The 16,197-nt window shown below is 35.4% G+C and overlaps 1 protein-coding gene across 1 annotated transcript in view; it reads left to right on the forward strand.

Annotated features, from left to right (window-relative positions):
• The first annotated feature begins 6,240 nt into the window (after positions 1-6,240).
• LOC117340812 (multidrug resistance-associated protein 1-like) overlaps positions 6,241-16,197 on the forward strand; it is a 35,789-nt gene continuing 25,832 nt past the window's right edge. Inside the window, exons 1-10 of the mRNA XM_033902590.1 lie at positions 6,241-6,709; positions 9,169-9,345; positions 9,992-10,120; positions 10,645-10,773; positions 11,213-11,338; positions 12,364-12,425; positions 13,166-13,303; positions 13,930-14,181; positions 14,575-14,755; positions 15,876-16,062. Coding sequence (XP_033758481.1) covers positions 6,662-6,709; positions 9,169-9,345; positions 9,992-10,120; positions 10,645-10,773; positions 11,213-11,338; positions 12,364-12,425; positions 13,166-13,303; positions 13,930-14,181; positions 14,575-14,755; positions 15,876-16,062 — 1,429 coding nt within the window. The 5' untranslated portion in view covers positions 6,241-6,661. The remainder of the gene's footprint in view (positions 6,710-9,168; positions 9,346-9,991; positions 10,121-10,644; positions 10,774-11,212; positions 11,339-12,363; positions 12,426-13,165; positions 13,304-13,929; positions 14,182-14,574; positions 14,756-15,875; positions 16,063-16,197) is intronic.

Here is a 16,197-nt window from a genome sequence, read left to right on the forward strand (position 1 = left end):
GAGATCATTGTCATTTGACGGGTAAATTCAGAGGAGCCAGTTGTCAAGATTGTAACCTCAATTTTCAATATCCTTCTTTTATTCCCGTCATATTTCACAACTTAAAAGGGTTTGATGGACACATCCTCTGTGAGAGTATGGGTTTATTCAAAGATCATGATATCAAGTGTATTCCAAATAACATGGAGAAATACATTTCGTTCAGTTTGGGAAATTTACGTTTCATAGATTCATTTCAGTTTATGTCTCAGAGTCTAGAATCACTAGTCAACAATCTGGCTCAAGAGGGATTAGAGTCATTTAAACATTTAGGTGACGAATTTTCTGTAGAGCATGCACAGCTTTTGTTGAGAAAGGGTGTATACCCTTACGAATATGTAAACAATACAGACAGATTTGACGAAACCTGTTTACCACCAAAGGCAGCATTTTACAGTCAATTGAGCAAATCACACATTAAAGATGTAGATTATGAGCATGCGCAAAGCGTTTGGAATACACTTGCTATCATGAATTTTGGAGAATATCACGATCTCTATTTAAAAACAGACGTGTTATTGTTAGCTGATGTGTTTGAAAATTTTAGAAGTATGTGTATGAAGTATTACAGTTTGGATCCGGCTCATTTTTATACGAGTCCCGGTTTAGCATGGAGTGCTGCACTCAAAATGACTGGGGTTAGTTTAGAATTGTTGACAGATCCCGACATGTACCTGTTTTTCGAGAGTGGGGTACGAGGTGGTGTGTCTATGATCTCAAACAAATACTCCAAAGCTAACAATGCTTACCTATCAGAAACTTATGATAGCTCCAAACCAAATAAATACATTCTTTATACGGATTGTAACAATCTGTACGGTAAAGCTATGACTGAACCCTTACCTGCGGGAGGTTTTCAGTGGGTGGACAATGTAGACCATTTCGACGTTCAAAACATACCAACTAACGGAGACACGGGATCCGTATTAGAAGTAGATTTAGAATACCCATCAGAACTACATGACCTCCATTCAGACTATCCCCTTGCCCCTGAAACTAAAGCCATTCCCGACGACATGTTATCTTCTCATAGCAAAGAACTATGGAAAAAATTACACCCCGACCCTAAACACACCGACAACAAATTAGTTGGACGTGTTGCCACACCCAAACTCGTACCTACGCTAGAAAACAAGACGAAATACATCTGTCACTATAGAAATTTACAATTGTACTTAGAGTTAGGAATGAGACTGACCAAGATTCATAGGGTTTTGGAATTTAGACAGCATCCGTGGTTGAAACCTTACATATTGTGTAATACGGAATTGAGAAAACAGGCTAAAAACGAATTCGAAAAAGATTTTTTTAAATTAATGAACAATTCGGTGTTCGGTAAAACTATGGAAAACGTACGCAACAGAGTAGACATCAAACTGACCCACACCGAGAAAAAAATGAAAAAATACGTAGCCAAACCGTCGTTTCAAAGATTCAAGATATTTAACGAGGATTTGGTAGGAATAGAGAACAGTAAAATCAAACTAGTACTCAACAAACCCGTATACGTGGGTCAGTGTATTTTGGATCTCTCAAAATGTACCATGTACGATTTCCATTACAATCACATGCTGTCTAAATATCAGAACATACGTTTACTCATGACGGACACCGACAGTCTGATGTACGAAATATCGGACGTAGCAGACTTGTACGACACAATACGAGAAGACAGACACTTATTTGATCTCTCCAATTATCCTGCTGACCATCCAATCTATGACGTCACAAACAAAAAGATCCTGGGTAAGTTTAAAGACGAATTAGGCGGAAAGATTTTACGGGAGTTTGTCGGGTTGAGACCTAAAATGTATTCTTATACACATGATCAACAATCTAAACAAATCGCTAAAGGAATAAATAAGAGTACTATTGCACACGACTTACGTCACGATATGTATCTAGAATGTCTGTTTGGTTCTAAAACATTGATGTGTGATATGAATTCCATCAGAAGTGACAGACACGACTTACACGTGTATACCATTAGAAAAGCCGGTCTCTGTAGTTTTGACGACAAGCGCTATGTAAGAGAAAATGGTGAGACGTGGGCGCATGGTCACTACAGAATCAAAAACGACATATTTTGAATACACTTTTATTCAATACAATATACATGTTTATCGAAAAGGCGAAATTTTAGTTATTTATTGTATTTCTTAAAGAGTTGATGCTTATATAATGTATAGTTACATAATAAAGATTTTGTTACATTTTGCAATTTTTTTGTTATTTTTTATATATGTAAAGGAATACTGTCTGATGTGGAGTAGGCCAAGTTTACGAGATTTTCAAGTCCGCGCCAGTGACTTACGACCTTACAGCTTTTCACGGCATGCCAGAGGATCGCATCCTATTCTTCACATCACGTATTATACCTTTTTAATAACAGTAGCACTGTCTGATGTGTAGTAGGCCAAGTTTACGAGATTTTCAAGTCTGCGCCAGTGACTTACGACCTTACAGCTTTTCACGGCATGTCAGAGGATCGCATCCTATTCTTCACATCACGTATTGCTACCATACCCCACCCCCATGTTGGCATAATTCTAACGTTTATCCTCGAGGAAAACAAGACTTTAGTTTAAATAAAAAAAATTGTCAAATACTAACACTTAATGTTTAAGTATAAGCTCTATAACTATAACTGTAATACATGCAATATTATATTGGAGTTATCTCCCTTCCTATAGTCAAAGTCTACCTATACGGTATAACTACTATTTATAAAGCTATCAGTGATGATTATTTAAGTTTTAGAGTTAATGAAAATTTACATACCGTATAGGTAGACTGACCATTTACTTTGCATCGTCTTATTGATTATATGGATGATATCTCTGACGTGTCGATCGTGGGGTGTTGACATCATCCTCTGGAACTTTCGATTGCGTGGCTGCTGGGACACCACCCTCCAGAACTGCAGGAGTTGATGCGATACCACTCAGAACTACCCTCTTATCCTCACCAACGTCTAACTGTTGTTCAGGCTAAAAAGAAAGAAAAGCAAAACCTGTTTACAAATATAATCTGTTTATTTCATGTTTACTAGGCTATCGTAGAGGATGTAAAAAAAAAAATTAACTATAAATTGATGCACAGAGTTTTGTTTAAAAAAAAAAATATTTAGCCTTAAATTGATGTACAAAGTTTTGTTTAAAAATAAAACTTACCACATCGTCATCTAGCAGATGTATTTTATCATCAATTGCCTTTTTTATAAGGCATAATTCCTCATATTCTGCGTAGTGCAGACTTAAGCTTACTCCCCATCCTTTAGAGATATGAACATACAGTTCATTATTGCCGGTGCGATATCTTGTCACCGCAACCTATAGTATGAAATAGAAAAGACATTAAATTTATGCTTAAATGTATCATTTACATTAGTGTAAGTGTTTAGTGATAACTCAAGGTTATGGGAGCAAATATTAAAATACAATTTAAATTTGATAAATATTATAAAAAAAAATATCAAAATTATAAATAAATATTGGCAAATAATTTAGTTTAAATAAAAACCATCAGAACTAAAATTTGTATAAAATTGCAAAAAGTTGTGAAAAAAAATAAAAATAAAAATGAGTGATTTTGTAGTATACAGTGTAAATATTTGACCAAATGATACCATTTGTATCTTACCATTCCAATACTTTGATAAGCTGTATCTATTGAAGTTACTTTAACTATTTCACATCTAGGTTTTAAAGGTTTAGAACATTCTCCTGTTTTCGAAAATACTCAGAAACTACCTCAATCCGTGCAATGGTGTCTATGACTACAAAATGTTGATTCTATATGTTTATTTTACAGATTAGTTCCATACTTATAAACTGATGAAAAATAGATTTATATATCTGATCTCAATCTATGCAATGGTGCCTATGACTGCAAAATGTTGATTCTAATAATATGTTTATTTTACAGATTAGTTCCATACTTATAAACTTACTTATAAACTGATGAAAAATAGTTGTATATATTTGATGATTTTGTAGACTTTAGATAACTTTATATTTGTTGAAGTTTTTTTTTTTTTTTTTTTATAAGTATACTCAAACATATTTTATGGTAAAATTTAATGGTGTTATGCTTGTTATTTTTTTTTTTTCCTGAAACCCTTAACACTTTTGGTTGTCTTGGTTTTAAGTATTTTTTCCATTGTTTATATTCTAGCTCAAAATACTCTTGATTTACTAATGTTGTAATTGATATTTTAACAAGCAAACTGTTTTATGTAAACTTCTACTAACATGTGCCACATAGAAAGAAATCCATATTTTTCCATTGTTTATGTTCTACCTCAAAATACTCTGGGTTTAAAAATGTTGTTATTGATATTTTAACAAGCAAAATGTTTTATGTAAACTTCTACCAACATGTGCCACATAACAAAGAAATCCAGTTTTATCTTGCCTTACTGTTGATTTTATTGCCAAATCGATGTATATATTTTGTTGATTAAATTTGTTGCATTTGAAGTTTGTTGTTTGCTTGTTACTTAGATGGGAAGACATAGAAAGTTAGCATTTGTAATACTGAGCATATTGGGGTGGCTTTTATTCTTCTTAGGACCTCCTATATGTTTCAGTGATTTGAAACTTTAAAGATATCGACTACATACACCTGGACTCCTGTTAGCTAGCATTGCGTGTTAAGGTCATTTGAGGACATTGTCTAATCTCGACCATAGACTGAATGTGTACATATTCACGCTCGATTTATCACACTGTCCACCTAGACTTCTGTTGTCGTGTCCGGTATGAAAGGACTACCACGTGACTGTAAACAAACGGAGGGTGGCAATCTATACAAAACATTGCACCATGGCTATTTTTAAGAATGCTAAGGGTACCCACCATTGTATTATCAAGTCAATCCTCCCACCTTCCAGTCCTGTGACGTCATATCTTCTATTGTTATCATCAGGTCAATCCTCCCACCTCACATTCCTGTGACGTCATATCTCATTATCATCACATATATTGCATCATCAGGTCATATATATTGCATCATTAGGTCAAGGTCATAATCCTCCTGTCAAGGAGGATTAGGGAGGATCTGGCACCGGTATTTCACCCCTACTAAGATTTATTTTTTTTTAACATGAGGTCATAACAACATTGGCTTCTGGAAAGATTCCATGAACCGCGTTAGCATGAGTCGTGTTTACAAAAAATCCGACGGCTATACGTTGGAGAGTATACTATCCTATGGTGGTAACGCGGTCCCCGATATCACTACATACTGTGTAGCCCGAGTTTCCTCTGGCCCTGACACCATGTCTGGTGTCTGGTATCAGGGCTAGAGGAAACTCGGGCTACAATTTTTCGCCAATGCTTTCAAGCATACTAAATGTAAATAGTATTATACAATGTATAAAACATGAACAATACAACCACGCCGCTCAGCATCTAGCTTATATCACACTGGTGCTAAATTATGCATTTGCCAATAATAAGATGTACACAATACGTGTACTAATATCTAAGAATATCGCCATTACATAAACTTGAATTGAGATATCATGCCATTTGATTAATATAAGTGCAACTGTTATAACATTAACCTTTGGGAAATTTAGTTATATAAGTCTCTGTGTGAAACTTATTGTAGTTTGTGTACGGCCAAATGAAGTTTTCAGAGCGAATGAATACGACAAACATCTTTTTGAAAGAAAAAAAAATAAAGAAAGTTGTAGCTAGGACATACACCCATGCATGGGCCAAGCTAATTAAGGGGCGTGTGCAAAAATGAGTCCGTTAGCTTCATTTTTTTTTTATCATTTTCAAGTTCTTGAATATAAATATAGCGGTTTGACTTTTGCTAATTTCAATTGACTTGGAACAGATAGTGCTTTCAGAAAAAGATACATTTACTAAGTAAGTTACCGGGAGCTCAATTACAGAAGCTACATCCTTCAGAAAACGTGCAGGTATACCATCTAACCCCGTACTCATTTCAAACATTATAAAATTACAATTACCTAGTTAGGGAACTTATGTGACAGAAAATTGGAAGAAAATTACGAAATATATTAAAAAAATCTTTGGGTAGGCCTTTTGTATTGACTTCTAACTATCTATCGAAACAAGAACGGTGTTCTGTTTTGCGTTTGCAGACTTCCGAAGATATCTCTAGAAGCTCCTCATACATGGCGGTGTATAATTAAATATTGCACAAAACTTAAAGACAATTTCGTTATCGGAAAGTCAATATCTGGAACGGTTGAATGACAGAAAGAACCATCGACGGTTCTAGGCGCCTTCGATATACTATAAGTAGGTCGTGTGCACCGGACCGTACATCAGTCGGGAACAGAAGTACGAGAACATCGTACCTGTGTGTATGTAGTTTGACTTGCCTGGACAAGGAACAGGTTCTCGGCAGCCCTACACGGAAATATGGGTCTTCGCTCTTGAACAGAGGATGAAGGACTAAATCACAGGAATCGAACCTTGTGGATATTTTGTGGTCATTGTGTGATTTTGGGAAGGGTTGACATTGTGGAACGGTTCGGGGCTTTGAAAGGAAACGCGTACATTCGTGCGGCAAGCACACACGTGTAATTTACCCTGTGTTTCACGTGTGTGTGGGTGCTACCTTCTTATCATTTGGCATCATGGTGAACCTCGAAGACTTCTGCGGGAAGGAGGGCGGTGCGATATGGGTAAGATATTGACAATGACAACTGACATCTATGCAGACCACTGGCTAGCCTAGCTAGTTTCACTTTGTCTAATAAGACTCTGTGACGCGTTTGTCTGAAATAGATTTCAATTCTTATGATATGTCGCACTTATGAACTGTTTAATAATGACAGCTTCAAATACTCCTTTGTACGTCATTGTTTATATTAGTCTAGGCCTATAGTAAGTGAGTGATAATTGACATAAGGCGGGGTGGAAACATATTCGAGTTACCTCCCTTTAAACGCGTCCTACTTACTCACTTGTGGGCTCGGGCCAAGACACCTTTTAATTTCTATATATAATTTTTTCAATACCAGAAACCAACACAAATTCTGTAGAAGTTAACTGACTGGTCGGTCTTTTAATCCAAGTAAATTTTGTCCAGTAGGCAATAACAAAGCTATTGACTCATAGTAAACATATACACATATATACACATGTACATGTATAGAGTGTTCTAGATAAAAGTTGCGTAACCCTTAAACTAAGTTTGAGGAGTGACAAAAATGCTGACTTGGTCATTCATCAGGGGGTCGTTGAAGGATAAAGAGGGAGATGTTTGGTGAAAATAACTTTGAATTTTGACACATAGTATACAGTTGCCTCATGCCTTTAACTGTCACACTCTTCCCCCGAGGTGTTGGGACCTTGAACAGTACCATGAACTGTTTCCCGAGGTTGTGGCTTAAATTGTTTTGTTACCGGAATAATCCACAAGATTAAGATAAGGGCTACTTCATTTCGAATGTATCATAAAAGATGGTGTAGTGGTTTTAACATTAAGAATCCTCATAAAATCAACATGAATCTTTTCTACTTTGTATGCAACATGGAAACCTCATGTTTCACAACCATAATTAAGAGTATTAGAAAGTAAACATAAAAAAACGTTTAGTTTAGATTGCATTATACATACAAGTAGATATAATTATGGCCTTGTTCAGCTAAAGTAACGAGTTTTTTATGCAAACTAAAGTACTACCATGAAAAGTTAAACACCACACCTTGGTAATGAAAATCGATCAACCATATCGATTTTGTTGCCATTAAGATGAAATATTTCGATAGTTCCCAATCTTCTGCTAGTATGAAATACAATTTTTGTTTTTCTCATTATTGACTGTCAATTTGCCAATTGTCACTAATAACACAGGTGCTTGCATAGAAAATGTGAATTTAAAAAAAAAAATTGATATGGCAGTGGTATGTGTACTATGGAAAGTACAAGGTTGGCAACTCCGCCACACTTCAATCGACTAAAACCACATTTATTTAAACTGACAGGGTGCATGTACTATATAGATACTGTACTACCGTCATCTAGAAACATTTATCTTTAACCTACCGTGTCCGCCGTGACTCAATACGAATTGTTACATCCAAAACAAAATAATCCGTGAAAACGTACAAGTCGCCAAATTCCAACTTCAGGACACCATTTTTCAAACTGCTCATTTAGCCTGTCCAGATTTCTCATTCACTTACAGAGTTGAAAGGTCATGTGTTTAATTATATCATCGACTGTCACCAGGTGCACTTTTTTGGGTCAACTCTGCATGCATTTTGTTCAGAAAATTCTTCGGCTCGTTGAAGAGTTTCATGTAATGAATGATTATTTGAAGAGTTTCGTTGAATGAACGATGATTTATAATCATAACTTATTTATTATTTTGAACGTGAGAGTCCCTTGCACCGACTATGACGGTATACAGGAAAAGCAAACGAAGTCAAGAATGCTCATTCTGCAATGTAGTTACTTCGAATTGCAAAATTAAGTTCTCACTTTTTGAGTCAAGGGAATTTTGATATTCTCTCCTACATTGTATACATGTAGAAGAACTGGTCTTAATTGGCTTAGTGAAGGCTATTGGCCTTTAAAAAAAATAAGAACGGGATAGCCAAAAGTTTCCCCACTACCATAGCTGATGGGGGGGGGGGGGGGGGGGGGTGAATGGGCTAGCCAAAAGTTTATCCGCTACCATAGCTGATAGGGGAGGGGGGGGGGGGGGGGAGAATAGGCTATCCAAAAGTTTACCCACCATAGCTGATAGGGGGAACTTTTGGCTAGCCAATTCTTTCCCTGGGGAAACTTTTACAAGGGGAAAGATTTGACTCCTACACCGGGTTCATAATGTTTATATGGCGAGAGTACTAGTATCCGTCTGGAGTTTGGAGGTCCTGGGTTTGAGTCCAGCATCAGTTCCATGAAGCAAATACAAGCATACCACAGTCTCCCAAAAAACACACTCTCTAAGCACCATGTGCATGAATCTGTCACACAGGGGAGGTCGTCCTTAAATGACCATAGCTGTTGATATTAAACAATACAAAACAAAACTAATAAACTATCTTAACATTATAATATAAATATAAGGTCCATAATGTTCATTGAGTCCGGGATAAATGGTGTATGTATAATTTATGATTTTTTTTGCAGGACGATAATTTATTATTTAACAATTCCTACCCACAATTCACGGAGTGTTCCCAGAATACCCTGCTGGTGTGGGTACCATGTGGCTTCCTGTGGCTCACTTTACCGTTCTACCTGTACGGACTTTGTAAATCCAACTCGATTCCTCTCCCGTTGTCCAGTCTTAACATCTCAAAAACTGTAAGTATAACTTGTGTTTAAAACAGTATGAGGGTAGTGATATTTGGTTGTTTCTAGTTTACTGCCATCACCATTTCCTGGTCGAAGACATATACCGGTAGTATTGCCCTTAGCAAATGTTCCATTTCTGGCAAGCGGTCATAATTTTGGTATGTAGACTTTGTGTAATGATAACATGCAGGTCATATTCTGATTGAGTTATGGTCTTTTTTCCCAAAGATATGGCTGTTTGACTTTAATCTTTAATTAAAATTTCACAAAAACAGGATGACAAAAAGTTAACGCATTTGGAAAATTTTAAAATGACAGAAAAAGAATGCCAAAGTTGTAGAAGATCTTAAACACAAAACTCAGCAAATTAAATTTGAACCAGACCAGGTTGTTATTTTCTGAGGAAATCCTCCTTTTAAAGCTTATACCTGGCATCTGAGAAGTTCTGGTTACACCTCTTCAAAAAGCAAATATGAATTTTTTTCAAATTTCAATAGGCTACCAGCGGGGTCATTAAACTTGACATTTTGACATATCTAGTTGAATACAACAGTATACTGTATATCAAATTCAATTTGTCAAAAATATCAAATTGTTATATTTATATTTCTTTTTTACTCTTGAAATGAAATTGAAATTGGTGTTTTTATTGCAGTTTCTTAGTCTAGTGCTATTCTTCATAACAGCGGTGGAGATGATTAAGTTAGCTAGCGATAAGACTGACAACAACAGACAAGTTCCTACTGCAGTTTTCCTGGGTGATGCGATCAAAGTGGCTTCATTTGTAAGTGTTTTTGTTAAAAAAGGCCTTGACATATTCGTAAAGCTATTTTGAAAAATTCTTAAAATTTGCTGAAAATGTGCACTGAATGATATCAAGTAATAAAATTTTAAAAATGAAAATATAAGCCATTTTAAGGCCCATGCAGGTTCAAAACAGAATTTCCAAATTCCGACTTGTGTTTTCTGTTGGAGTTATTGCCCTTGAAATTTAGCCCTCTTTTGTTGAGGGAGGTATCTTTCCAACAAAGGAGATAGGGCTGGTTTCTTCAAGAGATCATTCTTCATATAAGCATCAGCATCATATCATCGGCATCTTATTAAGTTGTGTTGATCATTGGTCAAGTTTGCAAGGTCAAAGGTCACTAATGGTAATATCTGTAATATAAAGGTAGTGTACAATAATGTACAATAATGAAACACAAATTCGATAAAACAACAAGTATATGCACAAAGAATATAGATTTGCATGTAGACCCTTAAAAAAGTATTTTAGAATGGTTAAATATAATCGTTTCCTTTCCACAGGCGTTGACAGCTCTGTTGATTCAGCTGGAGAAGAGGAGTGGTTTTATCACATCAGGTGTTCTATTTCTATATTGGTTATTGATGACCATTGCTGGGATAGTGCCGTTCTATAGTAAAATCATTCAAAAGGTAGGCAAACCGACAGTTACTGTTCTACAGGTAAATTATACAAAAGGTAAGCAAACCGACAGTTACTGTTCTACAGGTAAATTATACAAAAGGTAAGCAAACCAACAGTTGCTGTTCTACAGGTAAATTATACAAAAGGTAGGCAAACCAACAGTTACTGTTCTACAGGTAAATTATACAAAAGGTAAGCAAACCAACAGTTGCTGTTCTACAGGTAAATTATACAAAAGGTAGGCAAACCAACAGTTGCTGTTCTACAGGTAAATTATACAAAAGGTTGGCAAACCAACAGTTACTGTTCTACAGGTAAATTATACAAAAGGTTTATATTTACAGGTTTATGATGTCATGTTTACCTTGATATTTACAGGTTTATGATTTCATGTTTATCTTTATAATTACAGGTGTATGACGTCATATTTACCTTTATATTTTACAGGTGTATGAAGATGATCTATATACCTTTGTCATGTTCTATGTGTATTGGGCAGCCCTCTTCTTACAGTTAATTTTACACTGTTTTGCTGAGAAAATCACACGCCGAGGTTATCAGGAACTAGGCCAGGTTAGTACAGTGTTTATGTATATATATATACAGTACCTTTCACTTAATCAGGTAGCTCTAAATAGGGTATTTCGTTTATTGGGATAAAAATTCAAAAACCAGAACCATTTTCTCTTAAATCAAGTTTAAAAAAATTGTTTAAATAGGTTGGAAAAGTCGTATTTTTCGGTTATCTTGAAGGCAATACAGCTATACAAAACTTACAGTAAACCGAGAGCATCTGAGGTAACCTGAGTATATTTGACATCAGTTTTTATCGGTAGAACTGAATGTTTACTTCAAATTGAAGCAATTGATTAAGTGATCACAGTCTAGGATAACGAGTTTTGACTGTTGCTCTCTAACTTACAGCTGCTGAAACATGTACAAATTTGAAAAAAATTACAAAAACATTTCATCTAGGTTCATGGAATTTTTTTTGAACCTTTTGTATCACCCTTCAAATCATTTTCTTGTCTTAATTAAAGAAATGGCCTAAATGTATCAGGACCATAAACAGCTGATGATATTTTTATTCAAAGTAGAATTTTGTAGCTTAAGTAAGTGCTGATTAGGTCACCTCTAAAAAATATCTTGGTTTGCTGTAACCCGACCAGGGGGTTTCACATGTGGGTAGGTAGCCTAGTGCTGATTTTTTTTAATTCAGTTCTGAGAACAGAATATGAACTGTTTGGATATCAATCAAATCATTATTTATTTTATGATCTTAAACAAAAGAAACGCACACCAAGCTTATTTGGGTTTGCCAGACATATTTTCAAACTTGCGAAGCAACTTCCGGACATGAATATGTGAAACAGTCAAGTTATTAAATAAATCATAAACTACGTTTTAATTTTCACAGTAAAGTTTTCTGAGTACTGTAGGCGTATTTATTCTGGGTCGGGTGGGTTACGCCAAACCAACGATATTTTTATTTTGGCCTTGTGTAAAATGTCTGTGTAATTGTAAATGTACCATGTGAAGAAAAAAAAATGACTGTATATTAATCTATAATGTACACAGCTCTTTTCTCTTTTAAACAGAAGCCATGCCCAGAGATCTCTTCATCTTTCCTAAGTAGACTGTTGTTTTGGTGGATGAATCCGTAAGTGAATAACTTATAAATGAAAATAAAGAGAGAGAAAAAATGAAAAGATAAAAAGTTTGGCAATAACTACATTAATCCAGATAGATTTTAATATCTTTCCCAAAAGAATTGCTATCAAGGAATTTGAAGCATGAATAGATTGATCAAAATGAGATGCAAATCTTGTAATAAGTAAAGTGGATTTTGATCCAATTAGACATCAGTCTGATTTGGTTAAAGTCAAAATAATTGCAGCATGATCCAATCAAGCCTTAATTGATATTAAATACATTACGTATCTACATATATATAAGTTATATGTGAAACAACAGTAAATACTTGGGGATAAGTAAGGGCCAGCAAAATATGGACCTAACTGGAGGACTAAAGAAAAAAGAAATTCTTTGTATCATGGATGTCGGGAAACACAACTTATTAATGTGGCTCTGTATTCATTATATTACCTCTGTGGGTGGTCCCTGTTTGACAAACCTTGAGTCTTCTGTTTAGTAGATATATTTTTACTTTTACAACTTAAGTATCCAAACCGACAACATAGCCAAACCGACAATTCCAAATCATGAAAATATATTTCTCTACAGTTCAAAACAAGAAAAGTTACTTTCATAATTCTTCTTAATCTTTTTCTGTATGTTTCTGATTTTCATTTGTTGATTAGTGGCTATGATGCATTTTATTTTGAATTGAAAAAAATTCCAAACTAGTGAATATATCATTGTTTTTTTCCCCCATGACAGACTTGTATTTTCTGGATATAAGAAAGATTTGACAGAAGATGATATCTGGGATTTAAATCCACGAGACACACATAGCACAGTTAATCCAAAGTTTGGAAAAGCTTGGAAGGAGGAATTTGAGAAGTGGAAAATGATGGAGTAAGTGAAATTTACAGTTACTGTGTAGAAATTAAGTTAATTTTAATTTTTAGTTTTGAAAACAATTTTCATCTGAAAACATTTAAGATATATCCTCCATTTAATTCATTTCATGTCATGTAGAAATAAATAAAATTACTAGAAATTGAAGTTTTGAAATCAGAAAATCCCAAAACACAAAAATATTAATGAAATACTATATTTTTAGGTCACTATTGTGATTGCCTATGGCCGGCGTCGTGCGTCGTTTGTCGTTTGTCGTTTCTAGTGAACAATTTACATTTTCAACTTCTTCTCAATTACCAACAGGCCCAGAGACCTGATATTGGGTCTGTAGCATGCGGGGATGAAGGGCTACCAAGTTTGTTCAAATTGATGAACTTGACCTTCATTCAAGGTCACAGGTGTCAAATATGCTCAAATCTATAAACAACTTCTTCTTGATAACCAAAATTCAATATTACAGTAAAGAAAATTCACTGTATGGCTTATGGGAGCGAAAAATTTGACACTTTTTTTTATAAGAATAAAATTGAAAATTTGAAACAAAAATTATTTACAATAGGTTTGGATGAATATAACTGAAATTTGATGATATAAATGTAAAAAAAATTTTTTTTTTACAGAAATACAAGTGTGGTATTCAATCAAGGGTCGCACATACAGGAAGATCGTCGCGCCTCTGAAAAAACACCTCTTCTCCGACAGAGAGCAGAAACATCTCAGGTGGAATTCCGTGGAACTAAAGTGGAAAAAAAGAAAAACAAAGCTTCATTGTTTAAAGTGTTGGTGAGGGTCTATGGACTTGACTTCCTGAGAGCTTGGGGATGTAAATTCTTGTACGATCTTTTACAGTTCGTCAGTCCCACCCTATTGGGGTAAGTCTGGGTCGTTTTCTACTTACATTATCTATTACAATTTGTCAGTTTCATCCTGTTGGGATAATCTACAAGGAGATTTTTGTCAACTTGATTGTTCCCATTTTGTATACGGACAGATAACTCTCACAACAGTATACACTTATTTTCTTTGGATGAGGTACACACCATTTGATAAATGTATATTGAAAAATAATTTTTTGATTATAAGTGTGTGTTACAGATAAGTTAGTGAATGAAAATTTAAGTCACCATTATTTAATATTAAGCTAGGTATTAAAAGTGCTGTAGCTAAAATCAAGATGTAGTCATTATAAACTGCTATCCTTTATTTGTAACTATGCTAATTTCTCCAATTTTCCGTGACCTTGAGAATTATTTTGACGTGTACAGGGTGTTGATAGCCTACACACAGAACAAGGAAAATGAACAAGCATGGAAGGGATACGTGTACGCTGCGTCTTTCTTCGTTGTGGCGACTATTCAGTCGCTGTGTTTCCATCAGAATTTCCACATTGGCATGACGACAGGAATGAGGATACGATCGGCTTTGATAACAGCAGTTTACAAAAAGGTATACACTATGTACAACATACTGAGGATATTTAAGCAATGAACAGTGGTTTTAATGTTGTTATAGTCGATATGGCAGCAAGATGTATGGTGGGCAAATGGTATGGGAACCCGTTAGGGTTTCCATGCTACATTTGCCCACCATACATCTTGCTGCCATATCTACTATAACAACATTAAAACCACTGTTCAATACTTATATTTACATTGTCATACCATTTTCGTCATCTTTGAAAAAAACTAAACCAAAACAAAAAAATCCCGCCTTTTTTAATGTCACATGACCTACTGGGTGTTATAGCCTGAGGCACTGGGTGTTATAGGCGTATGGTGGCAACTGCCTCTTAGCATTGTGTCAATGGAAAAATGCGGAGCAAATGTAAATATTATACATTACGAGTTAACGTCATGAGGAATTTATGAGATATGAGGTCAATAATTTGATATGCAATAATACTTTGTTTATACTGAGTAAACAAAACTTAATTGTGTTGCATGCAGTGAGCAAGCCCTGCCTGCATGAGCGAGGTCACAATATTGGTCAAGGGGCTGAACCCAGGGCTCCCTAACCCTGGCAACCCCTATCAACCACAGATAATGATATATATATATATATATATACAGTACATGATTATGGCAGGGTTATAAGTATATATAATTATATTTCTACTGCTGGGATAATAAAATATTTGTACCGTTATTGTATTATAATTGTCTATATATCAAGCAGTAACTGTGCTTGCTCAGTTAGTTGGAGCTCTGGTCACATAACCTCAGGGTGGAGATCTGAGGTGTGTGGTTGAACGTTTCGTATCTATGTTTGTATTTCTTTGGAAACTGAGAAACAGGCCAGAAACAGGCCAGTCTGTGCTGTCATAGTTGTATCCTAGGGTAAAACACTCTACCCTAACTGCTTTTGATGGCATGAGACTGGCATCCTGTATGTTGTTCAGTGAGGTAGTCACCAACTACTACAAGGGGACCCCGCCTCAAAATGACCCTGACTGTTCTGACATGGGACAATAAACTGAACAAACACACACAAATCTATGACAAGTCTTCACAAAGTCATGAATTGAAGGTGAATGAGATCAACAAGTATTTTTAATTGTATTTTCCAGTCCCTCCACATGAATAGTGAGGCCAAGAGACAGAAGACCGTTGGGGAGATCGTCAATCTTATGTCCGTAGATTGTCAGAGGATGCAGGACCTATCTGGCTACCTGTGGATGTTGTGGTCAGCCCCTGTCCAGATTATTTTGGCCATGTGGCTTTTGTGGAATCAGCTTGGAGTTTCTGTACTAGCAGGTCAGTTTCAACAGGCAGACTCACATAGATTCTTGGTGTGCCTATAGTGAAAGTTCACCTCTTTCTAGTTGTAAAATCTTTCTTTCTTTCTTTCTTTCTTTCTTTCTTTCTTTCTTTCCAACAACAACAACTACA

Source organism: Pecten maximus, chromosome 13, assembly GCF_902652985.1.
Source record: "Pecten maximus chromosome 13, xPecMax1.1, whole genome shotgun sequence".
Classification (NCBI taxonomy): Eukaryota; Metazoa; Mollusca; class Bivalvia; order Pectinida; family Pectinidae; genus Pecten; species Pecten maximus.